The 22764-nt window shown below is 37.4% G+C and overlaps 1 protein-coding gene and 1 pseudogene across 1 annotated transcript in view; one reads left to right on the forward strand and one right to left on the reverse strand.

Annotated features, from left to right (window-relative positions):
- LOC139733855 (probable bifunctional dTTP/UTP pyrophosphatase/methyltransferase protein) overlaps window positions 1-22764 on the reverse strand; it is a 28398-nt gene continuing 5634 nt past the window's right edge. Inside the window, exons 2-6 of the mRNA XM_071644659.1 lie at window positions 17159-17287; window positions 12887-12928; window positions 2872-2983; window positions 921-1032; window positions 1-177 (exon numbers count right to left, since the gene is read on the reverse strand). Of these exons, the coding sequence (XP_071500760.1) occupies window positions 45-177; window positions 921-1032; window positions 2872-2983; window positions 12887-12928; window positions 17159-17287 (528 nt within the window). The 3' untranslated portion in view covers window positions 1-44. The remainder of the gene's footprint in view (window positions 178-920; window positions 1033-2871; window positions 2984-12886; window positions 12929-17158; window positions 17288-22764) is intronic.
- Window positions 7194-7966, forward strand: LOC139733856 (uncharacterized; annotated as a pseudogene).

Genomic DNA, 22764 nt, shown 5'->3' on the forward strand with positions numbered 1-22764 from the left:
TCCAGGAAGCCTTGAAATTGGACTTTGCCCATCAGTAGACATCATCATCTGAATATATCCACAAGTTTGCAGCAGAAGTGATGTAGGGGAAAGCCAACAACATTAAAGTAGTCTCCCACGATGCCTTTCACCAATGTTCCACCCAATGCTTGGATTCCATAGCCACCTGCCTTGTCCCTGTAGTGGACAGGACAGCAAGGTTGGTTTCATGAGAAACATAACAAAGTTTCCTTCAATGCAAATATTATGCTGGTATGATTTTAAAGTCAAAATCACAACGTGTACTAGTACAGGTAAATGGTACAGTGCACTCCCGTCATAACGAACATGGTTATAACAAAATTCCGGTTACAACAAAGTAAAAATTCAGGCCGCAAATTTTTTTTTTGGTATTTTTATTGTTTATTTGTTCGGTTACAACAAAATTTTGATATAACGAAAGAGAACAGCCTGTCCCGAGGACTTTGTTATAATGGGAGTCCACAGTACATGAAACTAAAGGGAGAAATTTGACTGACTGTTGAAGTCGAAGGAAGAGTCAAAACCTAATCTGATTTAATGTATGGACTTTATTTTACGAATTCCTGCGATTGCATTTCTGTTTGTTTGTTTTGTAATGTAAAACACATAGTTAATACCATTCTACACATTGTCCCCTCTTTCTGCTCTACTCTAATACATCTATACAGGGTATATACACAGAATCTGTCAAAGCTTTCAACTGCTTGCTCCTAAAAATAATTCCACCTAAGTTAATTAAAGTCTAACTAAATTAGTTCTTTGCACATATTCAATTACTTTAAAAATGTTGCAGGAAGTACAAACAGTATATTACAAAGGCAGAAATTCATAAAAAACAACTATAATTTATAACATTATTGCAGCTAGATATCAAACCTGAACTTGTTTGAAAGACTCACATGGGTTCCTCTGAAGAAATGTATGCATGGATGACCTCTGGTGAAAGATCTCCAAATACAACCTCTGTAGTTTCATGGAACTGAATAATGTTGAATGGCTCGTTTCCTCCGTCTGCACAAATTTTCAAGAGCCAAATTATGATTAAAACAACAGTAGAAAACACAAGCACCATTCTGCGATCGTTTAAACATACACTTGTAAATTATACCATGATCAACAATAACAATTGCATATCTCCACACATTCAAGATACTGTATGTGCATGTATCAGGCGTAATCGACAACACAAGAAAATGACCATTCCATGATTTTGAAACTTTCATAGTAAATAGACTGTAGTGTAAACAAAAAATTCCTAATAAAAATATCCTCTTTATCCAGGGTAGCCTCGTCAGTGTTACCACTGCTCTACCAGAGGGCTCTGCCATTATTATCACCCTAGCGTTGCCATGTAGGCCCACCTATTTACATGCCTGGGTCAAGACGGATGTGGTGGGTAAAAACACCTTGTCAAAGGATGTACAAGTGTAAGCACTTGGTGGGAATCTTATTCACTGTGCCACAGTGTCCCCATAACATTAAAACACTGTTTAAATACATACAGTACATTTGACTATGTGCATGTATATGTTCAAAACATCGATCAGAACAATTACAATGTACATTTCTGATAGAGCTCTGATAACTATGTGTATCCTACATACCGTGTGCCCCTGCATCACAAAACCATGAAATGTCAAAGAGAGATCTACTGGTAGGCTTCTGTGTATGGGTCACTTCAGTTGATCTTGGGATGGGTTGTTTTAGACAAATTTACAAGCTTGCTTCAAGTATGAAATTTTACTACAAGAGTATTTTCTTTTTCATACAGTTTTTCTAGATCAATTATTGCCTATCTCTTTTTTATTTTCTCTGTTTTCTATCCAAGAGGAATGTGAAAATATTCATGAAAACCCTAAAAACTTATTGCGCCAGTCACATAGACATCCCGGTTTCACGCCTTGGGACATCCTTGGACATCCGTGTAGATCCGAGGACATCCAGGAGGCCAACACGGCAACTTTTGTAAGTCAAAAACATCCGGCGTCATTCGGGTATTGCCGTGTTGGCAGAGCAATCTGGGATGGTCCATGTGGCTGCCGTGTAGCTGCCATGTTGATCTGTGTAGACGCCGCGCTCTTCCGGCCTTATCCATGTTGCTGCCGTGTTGATACCGTGTGTACAGTCATATCAATGCTCGTCGACACTTCATCAATGTCGATACTATCCCGGATCTCCCCGGATCACTGGGTAGATCCTTGAGGATGCGTGTTTATATGTGACCGGGGCCTTAATACTGACACTTTTACATATCATGCACACAACGTGGGCAGATGCACTATATTAATCTGATATTAACTTCAGTGAAGTTACTGAGGCATTTGAAATCTGTTTATTTCACACAAGAAAGGAGTGACTATAAAGTTCACAGGAATTGGCCCCTGAATTCACTGCCCATGGTTTCAAAAGTGAATTCCTAGTCTTGCTTGCTGGATTTGCATTTTTTTTTTTTTGTGGTAGGAGAGGAATACATTATTAGCACTGAGATTTCATCTCTTCAAGAATTGGACTTTAATTTATATCATGGGGGAGCTTCTGCTGGTTTCGTCATGCAAGTTGATATAATATATAAATTAGGACTATTTATTTTAATCAGGACTACATACACATGGTGTCACTGCAAATCTTTCTCCCTCAGTTACTTCACCATGCAAACCTTCAAGCAACACATATAAATTATCCTGTAAAGTTTGAAGTGGTTTATATATAAAAGAAATGACTGTAAAGAAACGAGAAAGGGTATTTGACTGACACCTTAATACAGCTCATGGTGGTCTGTATTTCAATGATAAAAAAACAAAACAAAAACATGTATTTGCTGTCATTTTTACATACCTTGCAATTTGGGACATATCAGAACAACCCCTGTGTGAACCTTGTGTGTATTTCCACTTAGGGCACTGAGCATCTCAAAGGCAGCTTTCTTGTTTACTGGCTTTTCAAGGATCCTATCTCCAAGAGCCTTGGTAGAAAAATAACAATATCAGTCAGAACAATATTTACCTTAACCATCAAAAGATATTTCATCCACACCCACACAATGGCAGATATACTCATTACAACAACACTAGCAACAAGAGAACAAAAGCAGACAACCAAAAGTCCTAAATGAATTACAACCTGACCTCCTTGCAGTAAATCTTGAAGGAATTGCCAGTAACAGATTTATATTTTTAAATCTAACGTCTTCTCTGGTCCATACAATTCAAAATTCTCAAAACTTAAAGTGTCATTGCTCTTATAAGCCCGGAGTCATTTTCATATACTTATAATCTCTGCATGCCATGCACAGTCTGATCTTTGTTATCCGGCCATGTTGCTACCAGTGCCCTTCCGGATCAGCAATTTAGCCAAATATGGGAAAAATGATGTACAGCTGTATATGTATGAGTACAAGTAGGCTACCAATCCAGTGGTAGCTACGTAGGTTGTGTACACCACAACAGTATTGTAATTCATGCTAGTCTTCCGAACATCATGATAATAAAATTGAATTCTCTGTGTTTGAAATCACTTTTTTTTGGTCTTTACTGCTTGAAGGCATCCTTATAAAAGAGAGGGGAGGATGATCAAGGATGGACTGTACTGCAATTTGTAGTTTAACAACTCTGCAGTTGTACAATGTATGTTGCATTGTGCAGAATCCACACATATTGGTGTGACAAAGGGAGAGACATAGATGGGTGCGCTGTTTGAATGTTCACCACTTTGCTCTGAATGCAAGTCAGATGGATATACAGTGTACGGACATAATTTGATGATCATACGGCAATACAAGATTGTTACCGTATCTATAGCGGGGCCTTTGTCCTATCATGCAGATTGCTGTGCGATTCATTAATTTGCAGAAAAACTGAAGAACACAGCACTGTCTGCATTCTCACCGAGTATTCCTTCTCTTTTCATCTAGTAAGGTCTATTTGCACAAATACATATGTATGGCAGGAGGGTAGAAAGTCATACTTTATCATAACCAGTATAGCTAGGGGCTTTCTACTAGGTGTTATAAAAACATTTCCCACTTTTAAAAACTATACATCAGATAACACTGTCATTGAGAGCTAAATAGTGTACAATTTAGTTGGAGGTGATTTGAAGATAAGAGCATGAATCAGTTTTGTTAAATCCATGACTTATTTTAAAGTTAAGTTCCAGATTTTGGTCAAATTTGAACCCTCCGTACAAAATTGAACTTTACACAAACCAATGATGTGTATGTGAGTGTGTGTATACAACGACCCTGAACAATAGACAATGAATACCACAAATACCACCTTTCCAGCGAGCTCTGCTGACTAGGCTTCTGGACTCTTGCTCCAAGGCACATGAATGCTTTATTAATAACTCATGATGGATTGCCCTGGGCACTGCTAGTCTGAATTCGTGGTAAAGGGTAAAATGCACGAACATGAAACATGCATGTGCATGAAAAAAAAAAAAGCACATGTTTTTAAATGCTTGCATGTACATTTTAGGATGATTAAAGACTAGCTGTGACAGTGGAATTTCTCACGAATACAAAGAGCATTCCAATCCTGGCCAATGCTCAGGACCATTGTCAGGGTGTTAACCACACACTCCCATACACACCAATTGACCCCTGTGCAAAATTGAAGTTTTGTACAGCGGGTTGAAAATAGAGCAAAATCTGAAACCTAACTTAAGATGGTATAGTATTGGTGGAGATGAGAATTGGCTTTTAACTTTTTGGGAGATACACTTGTACCAAGAAAACACTTATGAAATAGTACAGAGCATACCATTTTAAGAGGAATTCAAAGTTTATTAGATAAAAATTGGGTTTGGAATGACTGAAACATCCAAACACAAAGTAAAACAAACCGATCAAAATAAAAGGTGGGTCCCACACTTTATTACAATTGCTCTGTTTTGGATATCTCAGCCATTTCAAAACCAATTTTCATCAAATAAACGTTGAAATCCTCATGGAATTACATGCTCTTTCATATATCGTAAGAGGTTTCTCCTCATCTCACCAAAAAATGTTAGAAACCTGAAATTAGGTCTCAACCAAAACTATACGATCCATTTAAAAATAAATCTTGAATTTAATGAAACTGATTTATGCTTTCATTTATGATTTATTACATCCAACAAAATTGTACCAGTACACTATTCAGCCATTGCTGATATCAATGTCAGTGTTATCTGATATGATTTTGTAACACCGAACACATTGTAATAGCAGGGAATCGCAAATAATTCAGTCACATACTTTTACTCAAAGCTCCTCTAAGCTGACATGAACACCTTGAGGACGGACTGATTTTGCTATATAACAAGCATTTAGCATAGACACCTGCCTGAGTGTTGTCAGGACTGTCTTCAAAGGGATAAGGCGGAGGGGGTTCTTGCACTCACCTTAGCATTGTAAGTTTACCTTCCATGCATTCTTGCAGACCCTTACCTGAGAACATTGCAAACTTGGGGGGGGGGGGGTGGGGCAGGTTCGAGGGATTCTATTAGGGCATGGTGTCCATTTTCATATTCCATCACACTAGTAAAAAATGTCTGCCAAGTGCACTGTATTTAGAAAATTTAACTATGCAGTTGAAAAAAAAAAATTATGTAAAAATTGCCCCCCCCCCCTCAATTCCCGCCCAACCCCTGGACCTACTATAAACCTGTACTTGAAAGTGCATTCACTATAAATGTATTTACACAGAGCATTTCCAGCTTTAACCCTATTCTAGCTGGTAAATTTGACCCCCCCTTCAGATCTTGGCCGCCGATGGCGTGATGGCCGCAAAATTTTCCCTGAACATAGAGCAGGATGTCAACTACGAGATTACATGGTCCCATAATAGAAAAATATTGATTTTCTATTTTTAATAAATTGATTATGTAAATTTATGCATGGAATTTGTATTTTCACCTGTAACTCCATTAAAAAGACTAAAGGATTGCTAAATTTTTGTGTCAGAATTCCTTAAGACACATCAAACAATTCTCTTGTAAAAAAATAGCACAATCAACATCAATTTTTTTATTGCTTTGTTTCTTATGTATTTTATTGTTTTTTCGACCTTTTGTTTTCTATTATTTTTTGACCAAATTTTGTCGCAGGCACTTTCTCAAGTTTATCTACATGTACATTAGAATTGATTAATTTCAATGATAAAAAGTGGAAATATTCTAATTTATATCAATTTAACAAAAAAACACAATTTGCATTGAATTTGCACTCCATATTGTAAATTTGTGCTGTTTTTAGGTCGACATTTATATGCAAATCATTACGTAACTTCAGAATGGTGTACCTGAACGCCGCAAATTTGGTCTAAAAATATGTGGGAGACTTAAATGAAAAAAGTCATGAAATGACGCAGCACCATCTTTGTGCGTTGCGGAATCATGGCACGAAATGTCGAGGGGGGAGGGTCAATTTGACCCCCCAGTTAAAATACGGTTAAACAATATTTTTCTTTTATGAAATGGGGGTTGTATGGTCCTTGTATTAAGTACACAAATTGTTACCCTTGTGATTATGCACTGGGTTTGGTGACAAATTTGACCATGTGTTTTCAAGAAGATGAATAAAATGTGTTCTTAAATGTGGGGATTGAGCCCCTTGGACCACCCCACCCCCCCCCCCCCCCCCCCCCCCCCCCCCCAGGTAGGGAATGGTGCCCAGATGCATAGATATGTTTTCTAATCCTCTGAGGCGGTGTGAGGAGCTGTGAGCTGTGAGGAGCTGTGAGGAGCTGCTGAAATATACTCTTTGAATTGCTATTTTGTGACATCTATCTGAACGGATATACCCAGATGACAGTGTCTCTTTAATGGCTTAGAACACCTTTGGAGGTATATGTCACACCAGGACATTTCGTGATTGATGAATTTTGAGCGTACACCATATTTCTGAAACACTACTTCGCCTCAACACTTCACAGAGTTTAATTCATAGTCCTAAAGGTACATTTTGGTGTTGGTAAATTGACAACTGACCTACCTTCAGACTGTGAATACTACCAAGGTGACCCATAGGCCTATATTGTGCTTGTGCAACCTTCTGTACCAGGGACCAATTGTTTAACTCCATCGCTACCACCGTCAAGTGTAATCCTCTTACCTGTCAGCTTTGTGGACTGATCGCTCAACAGCAGACTCCCCTAACAAGTTCTTTTCATCAGTATCTGTTGGCTTGAACCATGCCCCCTAAAGGAAAGAAAAACATAGCTTCCAACTCAACAGATCCAGTAGATTTAGGTGAACAGATGTGTGAAGAAGTGAGAGACTTTTTCAGCAGCCAGCAATTCAGGGACTTGCTCGAGTCTGCTCTTGTCGATGCTGTGACAAAGGAGCTGCAAACTCTCCGCGACCAACTCGAACAGACAGAGAGTAGAGTCATGGACCTTGAAAATGAGATCAAGACAAAAGCCACCATCATATCTTCGATGCAGAAAGAACAGGAACGCAACAATGACGAAATCGCCAATCTGCAGCGCACCTTGAACGATGCAGAGCAATACTTGCGCAGGAACTGCTTGCGGCTGTACGGCATTCCTGAGTCGGATCATGAAAACACCGAATAGATGCAGTGATGCTCGACCTAGCCAGCAAAGAGCTGAATGTGAAGTTGAAGCCTGAGGACATCGACAGGTCCCATCGCATTGGTGCTCCACGTCCTGTCAAGGGAGGAGAGAAGACAAAGCCCCCTAGACCTATCATTGTCAAGTTTGCTACCTACCGTGTTCGCCATCTTGTCATCAGGAACAGGAAGCGACTGAAAGGGAAGCATATTGGCATCGAGGAGGACCTGACAGCAACAAAGAGGAATCTGCTACAAAAAGCAAATGAGTTAGTCAAAACGAACAGCAATGTGATAGCTGCTTGGTCAACGGACGGAAGGATCCTAGTGCTGCTCAAAGCGACGAATGGCGGCACTGTGAAAAAGAGGATACATTCAATAACTGACTTCTAAAAACTGTAAATCAGTAACCCCATCACAAATATTGCAATGTGATTCAGAAACACTCATTATATTTCATATTTGATCATCACCTGGTGTACAACTTACCTTTTTATATTGAACTAAAGTTCTTTTTATGTATACATATCCTGGTTTGAATATTAAATGTCGATTTCTTGTGTTTGTGTTTTGTGTAACAGGCAAAATTCTCACATAAATTGTGATAATTGTTTTCTTTGTAACAGAAACATTCAACAATATAACACACATATATCTGATTTTGATTGTGAAGTTGCCACTTATAATGCTTATTATACTCCCAGCGAATTTTGCGATTATGTTTAAAATCAACTGAGAATTCAAATATGTTATCTTTGTTTCATTTTAACTGCCGTAGTTTAAAACGCAATTTTGATAATTTTTGTCACTGTGTAGAAATGTTAGATATGCCCATGTCAATCATAGGAGTAACTGAAACATGGTTGAGAGATGGTGAGGAAGGGCTTATTTCTCTCCCACAGTATACCTTTGTTGGTAATGCTCGACAGGGAAAAAGAGGAGGAGGAGCTGGAATTTTTATTCAAAACAATATTAGATTTAAAAGAAGAATAGATTAAGATATATGCAATGATGTCGTTGAAAGTATTTTTATTGAGGTATATGATAAGATAAAGAATTATATTGTTGGAGTGATGTACAAACCTCCTCAGCAGACAGTTGAAAATTTTGTAGAAAATATCCAAGCTTCTTTAAATACCATACCAAATGAGAGGAAAGAAGATATTATAATGGGAGATTTTAAAGTGGATTTAATGAAAATAAATATTTGTCAGTATGTGAATGATTTTATAGATAATTTCACTTTGTATTCATATTTACCTCAAATATTCAAACCAACTAGAATAACTTCTCATTCAGCTACTATATTCGATAACATATTTTATAATTATTCTGAAAAAAAAAATAGAAAAGAGTGGAATAATTCTAACTGATGTCAGTGATCATCTGACACCATTTATTTTGATTAATTCTAAGGCAGTACTGAATGACTTTGATGCAGAATATAAAAAGAGAGAAATAAATGATGAAAAAATGTATACATTTTGATCAAAATTACACGCAGTTGATTGGACATTTTTATATGATATACATGATGTAAATGAGAAATATAGCCGGCTTATAGACATTTATTCTGAATTGTATAATGAATGTTTTCCTGAAATAGAGGTTAGACAAAGAAAACATATATGCAAAGAAAGCCATGGTTAAATGCAGAAATAAAAAAATTGTGTACATGAAAATATGTTTTGTTTAAGAAATATTTAAGAAACCCAACAGATAGTAGAAGGAAAGTGTATAAACAATATAGAAATAAAGTTAATAATATGATAAGAACTGCAAAACACGCTATCAATGATGCAAAAACCACTTGGAGAGTTATAAATGAGATATTGAGTAAGAAAAAAGAGAAAGCGTCAATAAATGAAATTGCGTTTGATGGTAAGGTAATCACAAATAAAAAAAGATATATGTAATGTGTTTCATGATTTCTCAGTAAAATTGGAAAAGAAATTCATGATACTGCACAGTTAAGCATATCTGAAAATGATTCTTTTAAAAAACATATGTAGGCAAAGGTCACTGATTCTTTGTTTTTTGTCCTATAACAGTTTCAGATGTTTTAAATGTAGTTTTCAAATTAGATGTAAATAAATCAGCAGGGTATGATGGATTTAACACAAAAGTAGCTGTAAAAACTTCTATTGATGCAATTGTGTCACCTTTGTGCAATATTTTTAATGAGTCTATTGAACAAGGTATTTTTCCAAGTGCATTAAAGATTGCCAAAGTGATACCATTTTTTAAGAATGGTAATAAAATGTCTGTAAATAATTACAAACCTGTCTCTATTTTATCAATTTTTAGTAAAATATTAGAAAAAATAGTTTATGAAAAAATGATCTCTTTTATACAAAAACATGACATTTTATATCGGAAAAAGTTTGGTTTTAGAAAAGGGTGCAGTACATCACATGCAATAATTGATTTAGTAGATAAAGTTGCCGAAGCTTTTGAAGATAAAGTAATAGTAGTTGGAGTGTTTTTAGATTTATCGAAAGCTTTTGATTGTATGGATCATTCTATTATATTTGATAAGCTTAGTTTTGATGGTATACAGGGTATAGCAATGCAATGGTTACAGAGTTATTTAAGTGAGAGAAAGCAATATGTTTGTATAGCCAAGGATAATTCACACTTTAGAGATATTTCAGTTGGTGTGCCACAAGGATCAAATCTTGGACCACTATTATTTTTAATGTATATTAATGATTTGCAATATGTAAGTGATATTTTATCTGTAATTTTATTTGCTGCTGACACCAGCCTGTTTTTACCTGGAAAAGATGTTGTAACGATTAATGAGCTCATCAATACTGAAATGCAAAAAGTGCAATCATGGTTTTTAGCCTACAAATTACAGATAAATTGTACAAAGACAAATTATATGATTTTTAAATCTCGGAATGTAAATGTTGATGTGAATTCAATCAATATTATGGTTAATAATGTTGAGATTGAGAGAGTCAAAAGTATCAAATTTTGGGCATTATTATTGATGAATGCTTAAGTTGGAAAGATCATATTAATCATATTTCTTTTAAAAATATCAAGAGTAATAAGAGTACTGCATAATTTGAAGCACATATTGCCAATGAAAATTTTAGTGAATATATATAATAGTATGATTTTATCACATTTATCATATTGTAATATTGTATGGGGTAATTGCGCAATGTATTCAATGCAGAAACTTTTTAAAACTCCAAAAACGTGCAATACGTACAATAACTAAAACACATTATTTGGCACACACTAAAGAGTTATTTTTAAAGTTGCAATTATTGGATATTTATAGTATCAATGAATTTCAGATTGCTTCTTTTATGTATTCCTTCACCAAAGAGTTATTTCGTTTATGCTTTTAATGATTATTTCATCTATAATTTTGATGTGAATATGTATGTTACTAGAAATTCCCATAAAATGTATAGGTATAGATTCTCGAGAACAGTGATTTCTTATAAAGGTCCTGTACTTTGGAATAATATGTTAGATAAGTTTAAACAGTGTTCCACTTTAAGTGATTTTAAAAGGAAGTATAAATTTTATCTATTACAGAAAGAATAATATGCAATATATTATGAGGTATCTTTAAGTTTTATTGATTGCCTGTTGTTTGTTCATGTATTGTTACCTCCGCCAAGGGAGGAGGTTATGTTTTCGTTACCGTTGGTTTGTTTGTTCGTTCGTTCGTTTGTCTGTGCGCAACATAACTCAAAAAGTAGACAACGGATTACGATGAAACTTGCAGGAAAGGTTGAGAATGACACGAGAAACAAACGATTAGATTTTGGTAGTGATCCGAGAATTTTGGGGGAATTTATGAAGGATTTTTGATATTTTGGCAGGGAGGGTCAGTGAACTTGGGAGTTCAGGCTGCGCGTATTTGAGGTTTGCATGCGCGCACTAAAGTGCGTGCTCTAGTTTCTGCTGGGGTGAGGCGCGCTGTGCAGCTGAGGGTTTATGACGTGACAAAGGCTTCTATATTGGGAAATCGGCGACTTTCAAGACAGCATGGGTGGAAATATCTCTATGGAAGATCAGTGGTGAAAATGATTTGCATGCTTGGCAGAGGTCTGCGCTCTCAGAGTGCTTTTCTAGTTTGTTATTGTTGTTGTAGCTCATTAGCTTGTTTGTATTTGTCTTCTGAGTTTATTACCTGTAAATCTTGTCATTGCTTCTTTTTATCTTATTCTTGCCATGTTCTTTACTGTCTTTCTTTTTGTCTCCGTTTATGCTCTGTAATTTAAACACAATTTTTAAAATACAAATTTGTAAGATGCAGTCCATCATGGGTTTGACCTTTGACAGGCCAATGGCCTTTTGTCATTCCTACACATCTGCTGCGGTTCTTACTGTTTTTACTGTGTTTATACTTCACTGTAACTGTCCTTGTACTGCTTATGCTTTGTTTTGTGTATATTTCTGTGTTATGTTCTGTACATTTCATACATATGTCCATTTTTGTGTTTTTTTGAAAGATGTGAAATTAATTGAATTGAATTGAATACCCTGGCAACAGTCCCTGCCAATCTCTGCCAAATTTGGTAAAAATCTGACAATGCATTTTTTTTTTTGAAGCCCCCTGGGCTCCAAGAGGGCTGGGCACCCCTGGATCTGCCATTAACAAACATGAAACTACAGGCATCAATGTAGGCACCCACTCATAATATCAACAGAAATTCTTAAAGATTCTTTAATTTGTGGGGGTGGGGGGAGGTTGGGCTCCCCCTAGGGTCCCCTGAGGGAGCATGGTGCTCATTTACCAATTGCAATCCTATCCCCCGAGGGATGCTACCTGCCAAGTTTGATGAAAATCCATCATGACGTTTTCAACAAGAACATGAAAATACATAATTTCAAAAGCCCTATTTGGACCCTTCCCCTCCCCCAGGCTCGAAGGGGGGGGGGGGGGGCATCCCTGGATCCGCCATGAACAAACTCGAAACTACAGTCATCAATGTACTATACTGTAGCATTAACTTAGCTCTATCACTTCTGGTTTTACAGAAGATGATTTTTAGAGATTCTTTAATTTGGGTCCCCCTGCCCCCCCCCCCCCCCCCCCAAAAGGGGGCACGGTGCTCATTTGAACAAAATGAGATCTACCTGCGAAGTTTGAAGAAAATCTGTTACGAGGTTTTCAAGGAGAAGATGAGAATGTGTGAACGATGGACGACGCATGTCGGACGGTCAGTGATCGCAGTATCTCATTTGAGCCTTCGGCTCAGGTGAGCTAAAAATGAGCTTTGAGCAACTGCAGTTTTAATCAACACACAATAAGATGATACATTAAACAAGGATACATACCACAACTGTATCAGCTCCAATAATCAGATCTGGTTCATTTTGCTGAACACAAGAGATAGGGAAGAATTTATACAATCATAACTTAATGCATTTCTCAATAATATAGTAATCACAGTGTAAAGCAAAGTCTTCACAAACATGATAATCATTTCATTATTCTCTTCTTTTCTTCGTCTGTTTAGATCTTGTAATGAACAATGCAAGGCAAGGTATCTGATGACTGTCTTGCTGATAAAAATCCTTCCTGGGTATGGGATCACATTACCTGGAATGTATTTCCAACATAAGCAAACTAATGGTTTAATTGCGCAAGTATACAAGTCCATGTCAAATAGTTTGTACCCAGAAAATCTCAATGTCAATGATGACTTGGTTACTGGTGTGAATGATAGTGGATTTACCTGCACAGTTACTCAAAATCATGTAAAATATGCTTCGAGCATTTCAACAGAGTTCCATACTCGAATTGAGTGCTAAACCTCACAGTAATTTAAGTTGTCAGTTTGAATTGTGGATCAGGTATCTCCATAGGTGCGTTCAAGCGCTCTAAAGCGAACCGAACCAGAGTGTACCGAACTATACTCTGCCAGATTTGGAGCGTTATTATTATTATAATCATTAGAATGATTTCAATTATTAGGTAAAAATTTGCAAAATTGTAGCCCGAAGGCTAAAATACATTGCAATGACAACTAGATACATTGAACTGTTGTACATTACATCCACATTGGAAATCACAATTAGACATAAAATGTATTGCACAAAAAAATCACCACATATTACTGCACAGAATGTATAAACATTGTACATAAAATCTATTCCTATATCATACATACATGTATGTATAAAATTATATGAATATATTACAATCAATAATTCTTTACCAAAAATATAAAAAATAATCATAATTTCTTTAATCCAACAACCCATATTAAAACTTAAAATTACACAGACATAATCACGCATCAACACTTGCACTCGCATGCCCACAGTCTAGCACCTGTCAAGACACTAGCACGCATACACACAAACGTACTCGCATACACACACACGCGCGAGCGCATCTGCATGCAAGATCCAGCACATGCAGAGATCCATGCGAACACACGCACTCACACACACGCACACATACATACCTACATATAATTATAATAACTATATTACATAAAAACGAAACTTCCTTTCATACAAACTACAAACTCATAATAATCTCTAACTAACCCACCTAACTAACCAGGTTACACTAAAAATGAAACCTCCTTTCATACAAACTACAAACTCATAATAATCTCTAACTAACCCACTAATACTATACAATGTACATTAAAGGGAAGCAGTCCTGAGATTTTCACTGTACTGATAATTAAGAAAAGTAAAAAATATAACCTTTCACCAATTTATACGCGTGGACATCAAAAATTGTCTCCGTACGCGATTTTAAAAAAATAATTCCTGCAAGCGATCGTGTAAGAGCCTGCCAAAAGGTGCAACGTCATTGATGCCCTACTCTCAAGTTGACAGCCATGCCTCAGAAAACCAATTTAAGTGTTCAAAATGATCATATCTGATTTTTTCATAAAATGTGACAATATGTGGTTTTATTATTTCAAACAAAATATTTCAAGCTTATTTATATATACAATTAATATAAAAATAAATAGTAAACATGTATTTATAAATAACTAGGGATGACGAGCAGAACACCGCTGGGAAGAGTTGTGCATCGATGACGTATGACTCTCTGCCAAGACTTACTCATTTACAGAGTCACACTTTTTTAACCGAAATGTACGAGCTTATTTGGTGATTTAATAGTTTGTTTTTGATGAAAGTAGTTCATTGGAGGTACCAACAACAACATATTTTTTTTAAATTTCGTGAGGACTGCGTCCCTTTAATCACCATATTCAATATTGTGTTCCTGAGTGGGATAAAAAAACTGTTTTTACACATTTCCATGCTGCATCTCAATGTACAAAAAAAAATAGAGCGCTCTATGGAAAAAGTGTACCTCATGAGTTATTTTTGGAGGAGCTCACAAATTTTGTAGAAAGAGGGTCATTCACCTGGCACTCTAACTACTTACAGATGTCATGAATAAAGGGAATGAACGCTTTGCATTATGACGTATGTGCACGTTATGCACATTCTTCACATGCGAACTTTTGGTACGTTTTTGGTACCCTTTTGGAGCACATTGGGAAGTGGTCCACTTTTGGCCCGGTTCAGTACGGTACGGTATACTTTGGGAGCGTTTGAGCACTCCTCTGTTGTGGGTTCGGTATGGTTCAGTTTGCTTTATGAGAGCGCTTGAATGCACCTCCTGCTAAACTGAATATCTAAAAAAAGGCAAAATAGAACATTGTAAAATTGGGCAATATGGCTGCCTAGAAAATGCCTCCAGATGTAAATTTACATTGATCTAAAAACTACATTTACCTGCCTCACAAATTGACCAAAGAGATTAGTTTAAATCTACTCTGTGCAATGTATTCAAATGTCACAAACAACACACAAACAAAATATTTTTCATAAGTAGCAGATTTTTTTTTTCACAACTTCTCATTTACACCATACTCACTCTGAACTAAATACTGTTACACAAATTTTCCCAGTTTCAGCAAAAGGCACTGATCACATTTTAGGAAGTTACATGACTTGGTGATCAACATCATAAACTGATTTTTTTTTTTTCACCCGATCAAATGTATACAATTGATTGTTCAAAGGTTTTATGACATACAAATGCATGTTGATTTGTGTAGATTCATGATACCCTCCACATCACTTTTGCAGTGAAACAAATATCTAGAAACATTCCATATATTTTTAAATAATTTTTCTTCTATTTCTTCTTCAGATTACTTGGATACGCCCATAAAAAACCTTCCAAACCAAGATTCTGGTTGTGACCTCATCTGTCAATCATTGCTAAAGTACTGATATGTTATACAAAAGACATTGGAATGCACCTTCCCCTCGACTAAGCATAACTAACATGTATGTTTCTGTGATATTGATGTGACTAACAAAAGACATGGCGAGGGAACATGTAAGTTATGCTCGGTCTCGGGGAGGGTGCATTCCAATGTCTCTTGTTACTCACAGCTGTGAAATAGCATCACATCTCTGACTTTGAGACACGATACAACCAAAATAGTCCATGGGCCAAGACCCGAAAAATGGGTTATTGGTTCCACCTGAGGTGGCAAAACGTTTTTGGTGTCATTTTGTTTGTCGGGCATAGATATGCTTATCAAGCTATGATAGCATTTCCAAATGAGTACCGATAGCTTAGTCATAATAAATGAATTTTTAACCAATTTGGTCTCATTTTTATATCCCTATACTTCTGAATCGAAACTAACCGCTATACAAAGAGCACTGTCTTCTGTATGTCCACAGGTGTTCTGTTGTAAACGCGGTGCGCTTAGTCTTTATTCAAGGCAAATCACTCTGTTCATTTACAATATTGTAGTGTACCGGTACATTGTTTTTGCATTATCTTTCATTGTTGGATGGAAATAAAGCGACATTGGCGTGGCATTAGCATTTTCACCGTAGCATTTTTCACCGGAAAATGATGAATAATTGAAAAATATGGCAAAATCCATGAGGAATTGCTTTTTAAAATTTTTTTAGATAAAGGGATATACACTGTATCATAAGCTTTGGATATTCCCTTCGCCGTCTTAAATAAAGACTAAGCACACCGCGTTTAAAACAGAACTGCTGTGGACATCATAACCTTTGGATATTCCCTTCGCTGCCTTGAATAAAGACTAAGCGCACCGCGTTTACAACAGAACACCTGTGGACATACAGAAGACAGCACTCTTCTTTGTATAGCGCTCAGTCTCGATTCCGAAGTATAGGGATATGAAAACGAGACCAACTTGGTTAAAAATTCATTTATTATGACTAAGCTACTCATTTGGAAATGCTATCATAGCTTGATAAGCATATCTATGCCCGACAAACAAAATGACACCAAAAAGGTTTTGCCACCTCGGGTGGTACCAATATCTGGCTTGGCCCATGGACTAACAAGGATAAGATTCCTTCAAGTTTCTTTGTTGTTTTTCTTTAAATTCTTAATCCAGTTGGATTTCTTAGGAATAGCTATGTATTACTAACCAACCATTTCACTTCATATAAAGGCAAAATGTATTTGCTTTGAAAAGAGGGATGGCATACTTTACAATCCCAAGGGTGTTACTTGCCTATGATGCATGTATTCACAAAGCTATGAGTGAAGCATCACCAACTTACCCCTGTTAGTCTCTCAGCCACTTCCAGTGTTTTATGTCTTGCTGTTTCCTTCACATAATCTTCTGGTGTAAATGTCGACTTATCAAGATCTTCTTTGAAAGATGATGGAACGACTTCAAAGTGTAATCCCTGCGAATGAACAATAAACATTCAATATTCTGTATTATCAACACCCATTTTACTAAACTTATGTCCTGCTGAAAGATATTAAAGGTCCTGTTTACCTTTGGGAACAGTGATTTGAAAAATATTCAAGATATCACTTTTGATGCATATGTGTAGGTCAGTTGTATCACAAAACATCCTACCATATACATTTTTTGCAATAAAGTCTGAAATATAAGGAGATATAACTGCTTTTGTCATTAAACCATAACTGTAGACGGTTTAATCTGGAAACATTTTTATTGTAACTATTGTTCACATTTTGTTTATTTAACTATACTTAACATCGATTATACTGGTTCAAATTTTTGCATTGGTTGTTTCTATCCCTAACTCACATTTTAGAACTATTTTGAAGCACTAATGCTGGATTTTTGTTTCATCTGCAAATGGTCAATTATGCCTTTAAAACTAAAAGAAATTCAATGTGATATAAAAGGTGCAAAACTGCACTGGTTTACTTGAAGGTCATACTATAGTGTAAAGTCTGCAGTATAACTTTCAGATATATTGTAAAACACAATATTTTCGCGGCATGACATTTTTGCGAATGGGAGCCGACGGCCTCATTCGCAGCATGAAATTTTCGCAAGTTGCCTTAACATTAAATGCATATCTAGAGTAGACAAAAGGCCGCTTTAGCGTGCATTTTCATTTTGTGAAACTCGGCTCTCGAGAAACTCATGAAATTAAAATGCAAGCGAACATTCCTTGTTTTACAGTAAAGTGTTGTGAGGGAAGTTGAGGTATGTTGTATGTTATCGTGCTGCCCTCTGTATTTCCCTAGCTGTTCAAAAAAAAAAAAAGGTATTAATTTGAGGTTGTGTGTGTGAGAGTCGCAACTCACACACATAAATAATCACTGACCAGAAATATCTCTCAAGAGTATTTTAGTATAACTGTAAAACATATTTTGAAAGGGGTTAAGACCTAGTACTACTGGTTAAAGTGAAATAGTACAATATCAGCAAAATTGTGTTCATAGACAGCACACACGAGCTGCTGAGAGAGTTCTCAGCCAACAATTATTTCATAAACGCACATTTAAAACACCCATGTATGAGGCCTTCATTCACAATGAAACAATTGTCATCTTCTGCAACAACCATCAAACAACACACTGACATGAAAATGGTTAACCAGTAGATGAATCAAACTTGGTACAATCAACAAAGGATCAGGTGTTTACTTGGTATAGTTGAAAAAAGTGTCTCTGAAGAAATTACAAAGGAACTGGATTAACTCACATTATTTACTTCTTTGATCACAGTATGAAATTCAGCCCATAAAGCTCGAGCTTCATCTTTGCTAATCTCTACATTGAACAAGAAAGTTGAAATGGTCAAGTAAATTGGGATAATCATGGCAATCCTCTCTTGAGACAAATTTGTTGCACCTCAGGTTTCATTTAATGTGTTTCCCTTGTACAATCTCACCCATTTCATAAAGAGTTGCTTCAAAAGGACGAAGCTACATGTATGTGTTTTTCTGTTTGTTTGTTTTTAACAAGTGAATACAAAGATGTTCACAAATTCAACAAGGCAAACCAAAGGGAGCAAAAACTAAACAAACAAAAACCGATTTCCATATTTCCATGTGAAGGACTTGGACAGTAGAAAAAAAAAAACCAACTTTCCATTGAAAGTAGAGTGTGTAACCTTACAATCCTGTGCAAGAAATGATTGAACACTATCTGTGATGTGAAGTGTAGGCCAAACATAAGGACTTAAAAGTCCTGTTTACCTTTGGGAGCAGTGATTTAAAAAATGTTCAAGATATCACATTTGATGCATATGTGTAGGTCAGTTGTATCACAAAACATCCTACCATATAAGAATTTTGCAATAGAACCTGAAATATAAGGAGATATCACTATTTTTCTCAATAAACCGTAACTGTAGACAGTTTAATCTGGAAACATTTTTATTATAACCATTGTTCACATTCTGTGTATTTAACAATACTTAACATTGATTATGTTGGTTCAATATCAGGCAAAATAAAGACTATTCAGACCGTAGTTACAGTTCACTGTTTACTAATGTTCTCAGGCTTTCGTATCAACGTTTCGCATACACGTACGTCTGTATGCGTTACATGTGACATCGATAGTGATATCGATATTGTGTGATCTGGATCACATATTCCCATAACATCTCCCTTTCTCAAAAGAAAAAATCTCAATATTTTGTCTTACATTTCTTCCCGTTTTGTTATGTTATGTTCTATTTTTGTTTTTCCTCTTTTCTTTTTTTTCGATTGAAAATATCATAATCCCAACCACATTACAATTTGGCAAAGCAAAATAAACAAGTGAAATATTCAAACAAAGTCTAATTTATATCATTTTATTTTGTCCTTTTTTTTTAATATCCTTTTTAACTATTTGTTTATCTGTCTGAGCTATGTAAACTTGTGCTGTTCTATCTCTTGAATGCTGCTGGCTCCATGTGAGTCATCCTAATGTTAAAAAATAAACGCCGCGTTTGAAATGTGAATCCTAGTGATAACGACTTTCCAATTTAAATTTCCAACAAATTCCAATTGCATGATGCTGAAAATGATTTTTTTTTTTCTGCGACACATTATGGCTTCCAAAACAAAACAGAGAGGTATATTTGTTCCGGTATAATACTGACAATTTTCAAACAGGTAATTCAATGGCATGGATTTTCTTCCAGCGCTTTAAAAAAAAAAAAAAATTTCAGGTGTCGCAAAATAACACATGCTTCATTTGGTGCTTCCAAATTCAGAGCATAAAAATGTCTACTTTGACATTTTATAAATGCCTACTCTGGCATATTGTGTACATTTATCAACATAAAAATGTCTACTTTGACATTTTATCCAATAAATGCCTACTTTGGCAAACTGTGTACATTTATCACCATAAAAATGTCTACTTTGACATTTTATCATATAAATGCCTAGTTTGGCATATGATCCATGGGTTTTCCTCTATTCATGTAAAACATGAGGATATTTTCCTCTTTTTTTTTTAATAATGATATCCTTATTTGTGACACTTCCAATAGCACATGTTCCTTTGCTTGCCATCCATCAGTCACAACGCTCTTTCTCTTCCAATGTAATCGACAGATTCATTAACACACAAAATCCTTGAACTTTGCTGGCATCTGGATGCTGCTCCTGGTTCTTGTTGATCTGTTGCTACTGCTACCGCTAGGCCCGTTCTGATGCTGCTGAGTGTCAAGCGATGGTGTTGTCATGCGCGCTGGTCTGCTCGCTGGAGCTGCTCTATCCAGCTTCCTGGGCTCTGCTTCCGTTGTGACGGCGGCATATGTAGGACTTTGCTGCTCTGCTTCCTTGCTGGGCTGAGGTTGATGTTCTCGTTGAGGACTACTTGGCGTTGCAGTATGAGCCGGTTTTGAGGGAGGCTCACACGAGGACCTCAGGAATTTCCAGTTCCTCCTCAACTGCTGCCCAGTGTCAGTCTCGACCAAGTAGGACCTTGGCCCGACCTTCTCCTTGCAGACTCCTAGTCTCCACTCCAGGCCTTGTTGTTTTGGTTGGATTCTTACTTTCTCCCCTATCTGGAGTTCAGGAAGGGGTTGTGCCGTTTTGTCATAGTTCTTTTTGGCTATTTTTCTCCTCTGATTGATGCTCTCCTGCACCCTGTCGACTACCTTGGGTTTCAGCAACCCTTCCGGTGTGGACAAGAGAGTGCTGGTACGCCGAGACATCAGTCGTTGGGCTGGACTACTGCCAGTCTCATTTGGTGTATTCCTCCAGTCAAGTACTGCTAGATACACATCCTGCTTCTCATGTGCTGTTTTTTTCCGAATTTTCTTGGCGATTTTCACTGCTGACTCCGCTTTCCCATTGCTCTGGCTATGCAATGGTGAGGAGGTGACATGTTCAAACTCCCAGTTTTCCGCAAACTGTTCATATTCTCTGGCCACAAACTGGGGTCCATTGTCAGTGATTACTTTATTAGGCCGACCATGTCGTGTAAAGTGGACTTTTGTGCATTTCACAATTGTCGATAATGTTGTGTCCCCTGTAACCTTGTCCACTTCCCAGAAGTCACTGTAGCTGTCCACCGTAATGAGATAATCCTCGTTCTTGTAGGTGAATAGATCTTGTGAGACAATACTCCATGGCCTTGACGGAATACTGTGGGAGAGCATTGGTTCTTTCTGCTGCTTTGCTTGAAAAGCGTTGCACGTGCTGCATTGAGTGACTTTTTCCTTCACTTCTCCTTGCATGCCTGGCCAAAACAGCACATCTCTGGCTCTCCTGATACAGGCATCTACCCCCCAGATGGCTGCTGTGGATTTGGTTTGCCATCAGGGGTCGCATTGCTCTAGGAACTATGACCTTCATGCCCTTGTACAGAATCCCATTTTGTGCAGAGATTTCATCTCGAAAGTTGTAGTACTCTCGTATTGCAGTCAGCACCTCGTCTTTGCTATCAGGCCAACCATTCATGACCACTGACGTCAGGGTTTGTAGCACAGGATCCCTCAGGGTTTCTTTCTGAAGTGGGATGGATGTGGCATCACTTATGCGGACATACTCTGTCTGGTTGATCTCTTCCAACTCCTTGTAGATACTGTCCTGGCTGCCTGTTTCTGGAAGATACGCCCTGCTCAGCCAATCTGCAATTAGCATGTCCTTGCCCGGGCAGCATACAACCTCTACTTGGTATGTCTGTAGCCGCAGCATCATTCTCTGCAAACGTTTCGGTGCATTGTGAATCGCCTTTCTGAATATGGGCACCAAGGGCTTGTGGTCAGTCAGGATCGTCACGTTCCTTCCTTGAATGAATTGGTCGAATTTCTCACAGCTGTAGACGATAGCCAAGCATTCTTTTTCTATCTGGGCATAGTTCTGCTCAGTCTTGGTCACGGCACGGGATGCGAATGTAACCGGTTGCCCATTCTGAAGCAAGGTTGTCCCCAGTCCTTTCTCTGACGCGTCACATTGTATTGTGACTCCTTCCTTGACGTCGTAGTACTTCAGAACTGGTGCCGAGGTCAGCATTTTTCGGAGCTCATTGAGCGTGTCTGTGTGGTCATCGCGCCAGTCAAAAAGAACGTCTTTGTCTGTGAGTCGTCGAAGGGATTCTGCTACGTCCGATAGTCTAGGGAGAAATCGTGACAGGTACGTCACACTCCCTAGAAGGCGTTGGACACCCTTTTTGTCAGTAGGGATGGGCATTTCAACCACGGCTCGTACTTTGTCTGGATCTGGTTTGAGTCCTTCACTAGTCAGGAGATGACCCATGTATGGTACCTCATCCATGCTTAGATGCAGCTTTTTCTTGCTGAGTTTCAGCTGGACTTGCCGTGCCCTTTCCAGGAACTCTCTCAGGTTCTGATCGTGGTCTGCCATGGCCTCCTCTAATGTGTCACCACTGCCGTACACCAGGAAGTCATCTGCTATCACTTCCACTCCATTGAGACCCTCAATAATCT

This window comes from Diadema antillarum, unplaced genomic scaffold (genome assembly GCF_040938485.1).
Source record: "Diadema antillarum isolate AM-2024a unplaced genomic scaffold, OU_Dant_1.0 seq00000501_RagTag, whole genome shotgun sequence".
Classification (NCBI taxonomy): Eukaryota; Metazoa; Echinodermata; class Echinoidea; order Diadematoida; family Diadematidae; genus Diadema; species Diadema antillarum.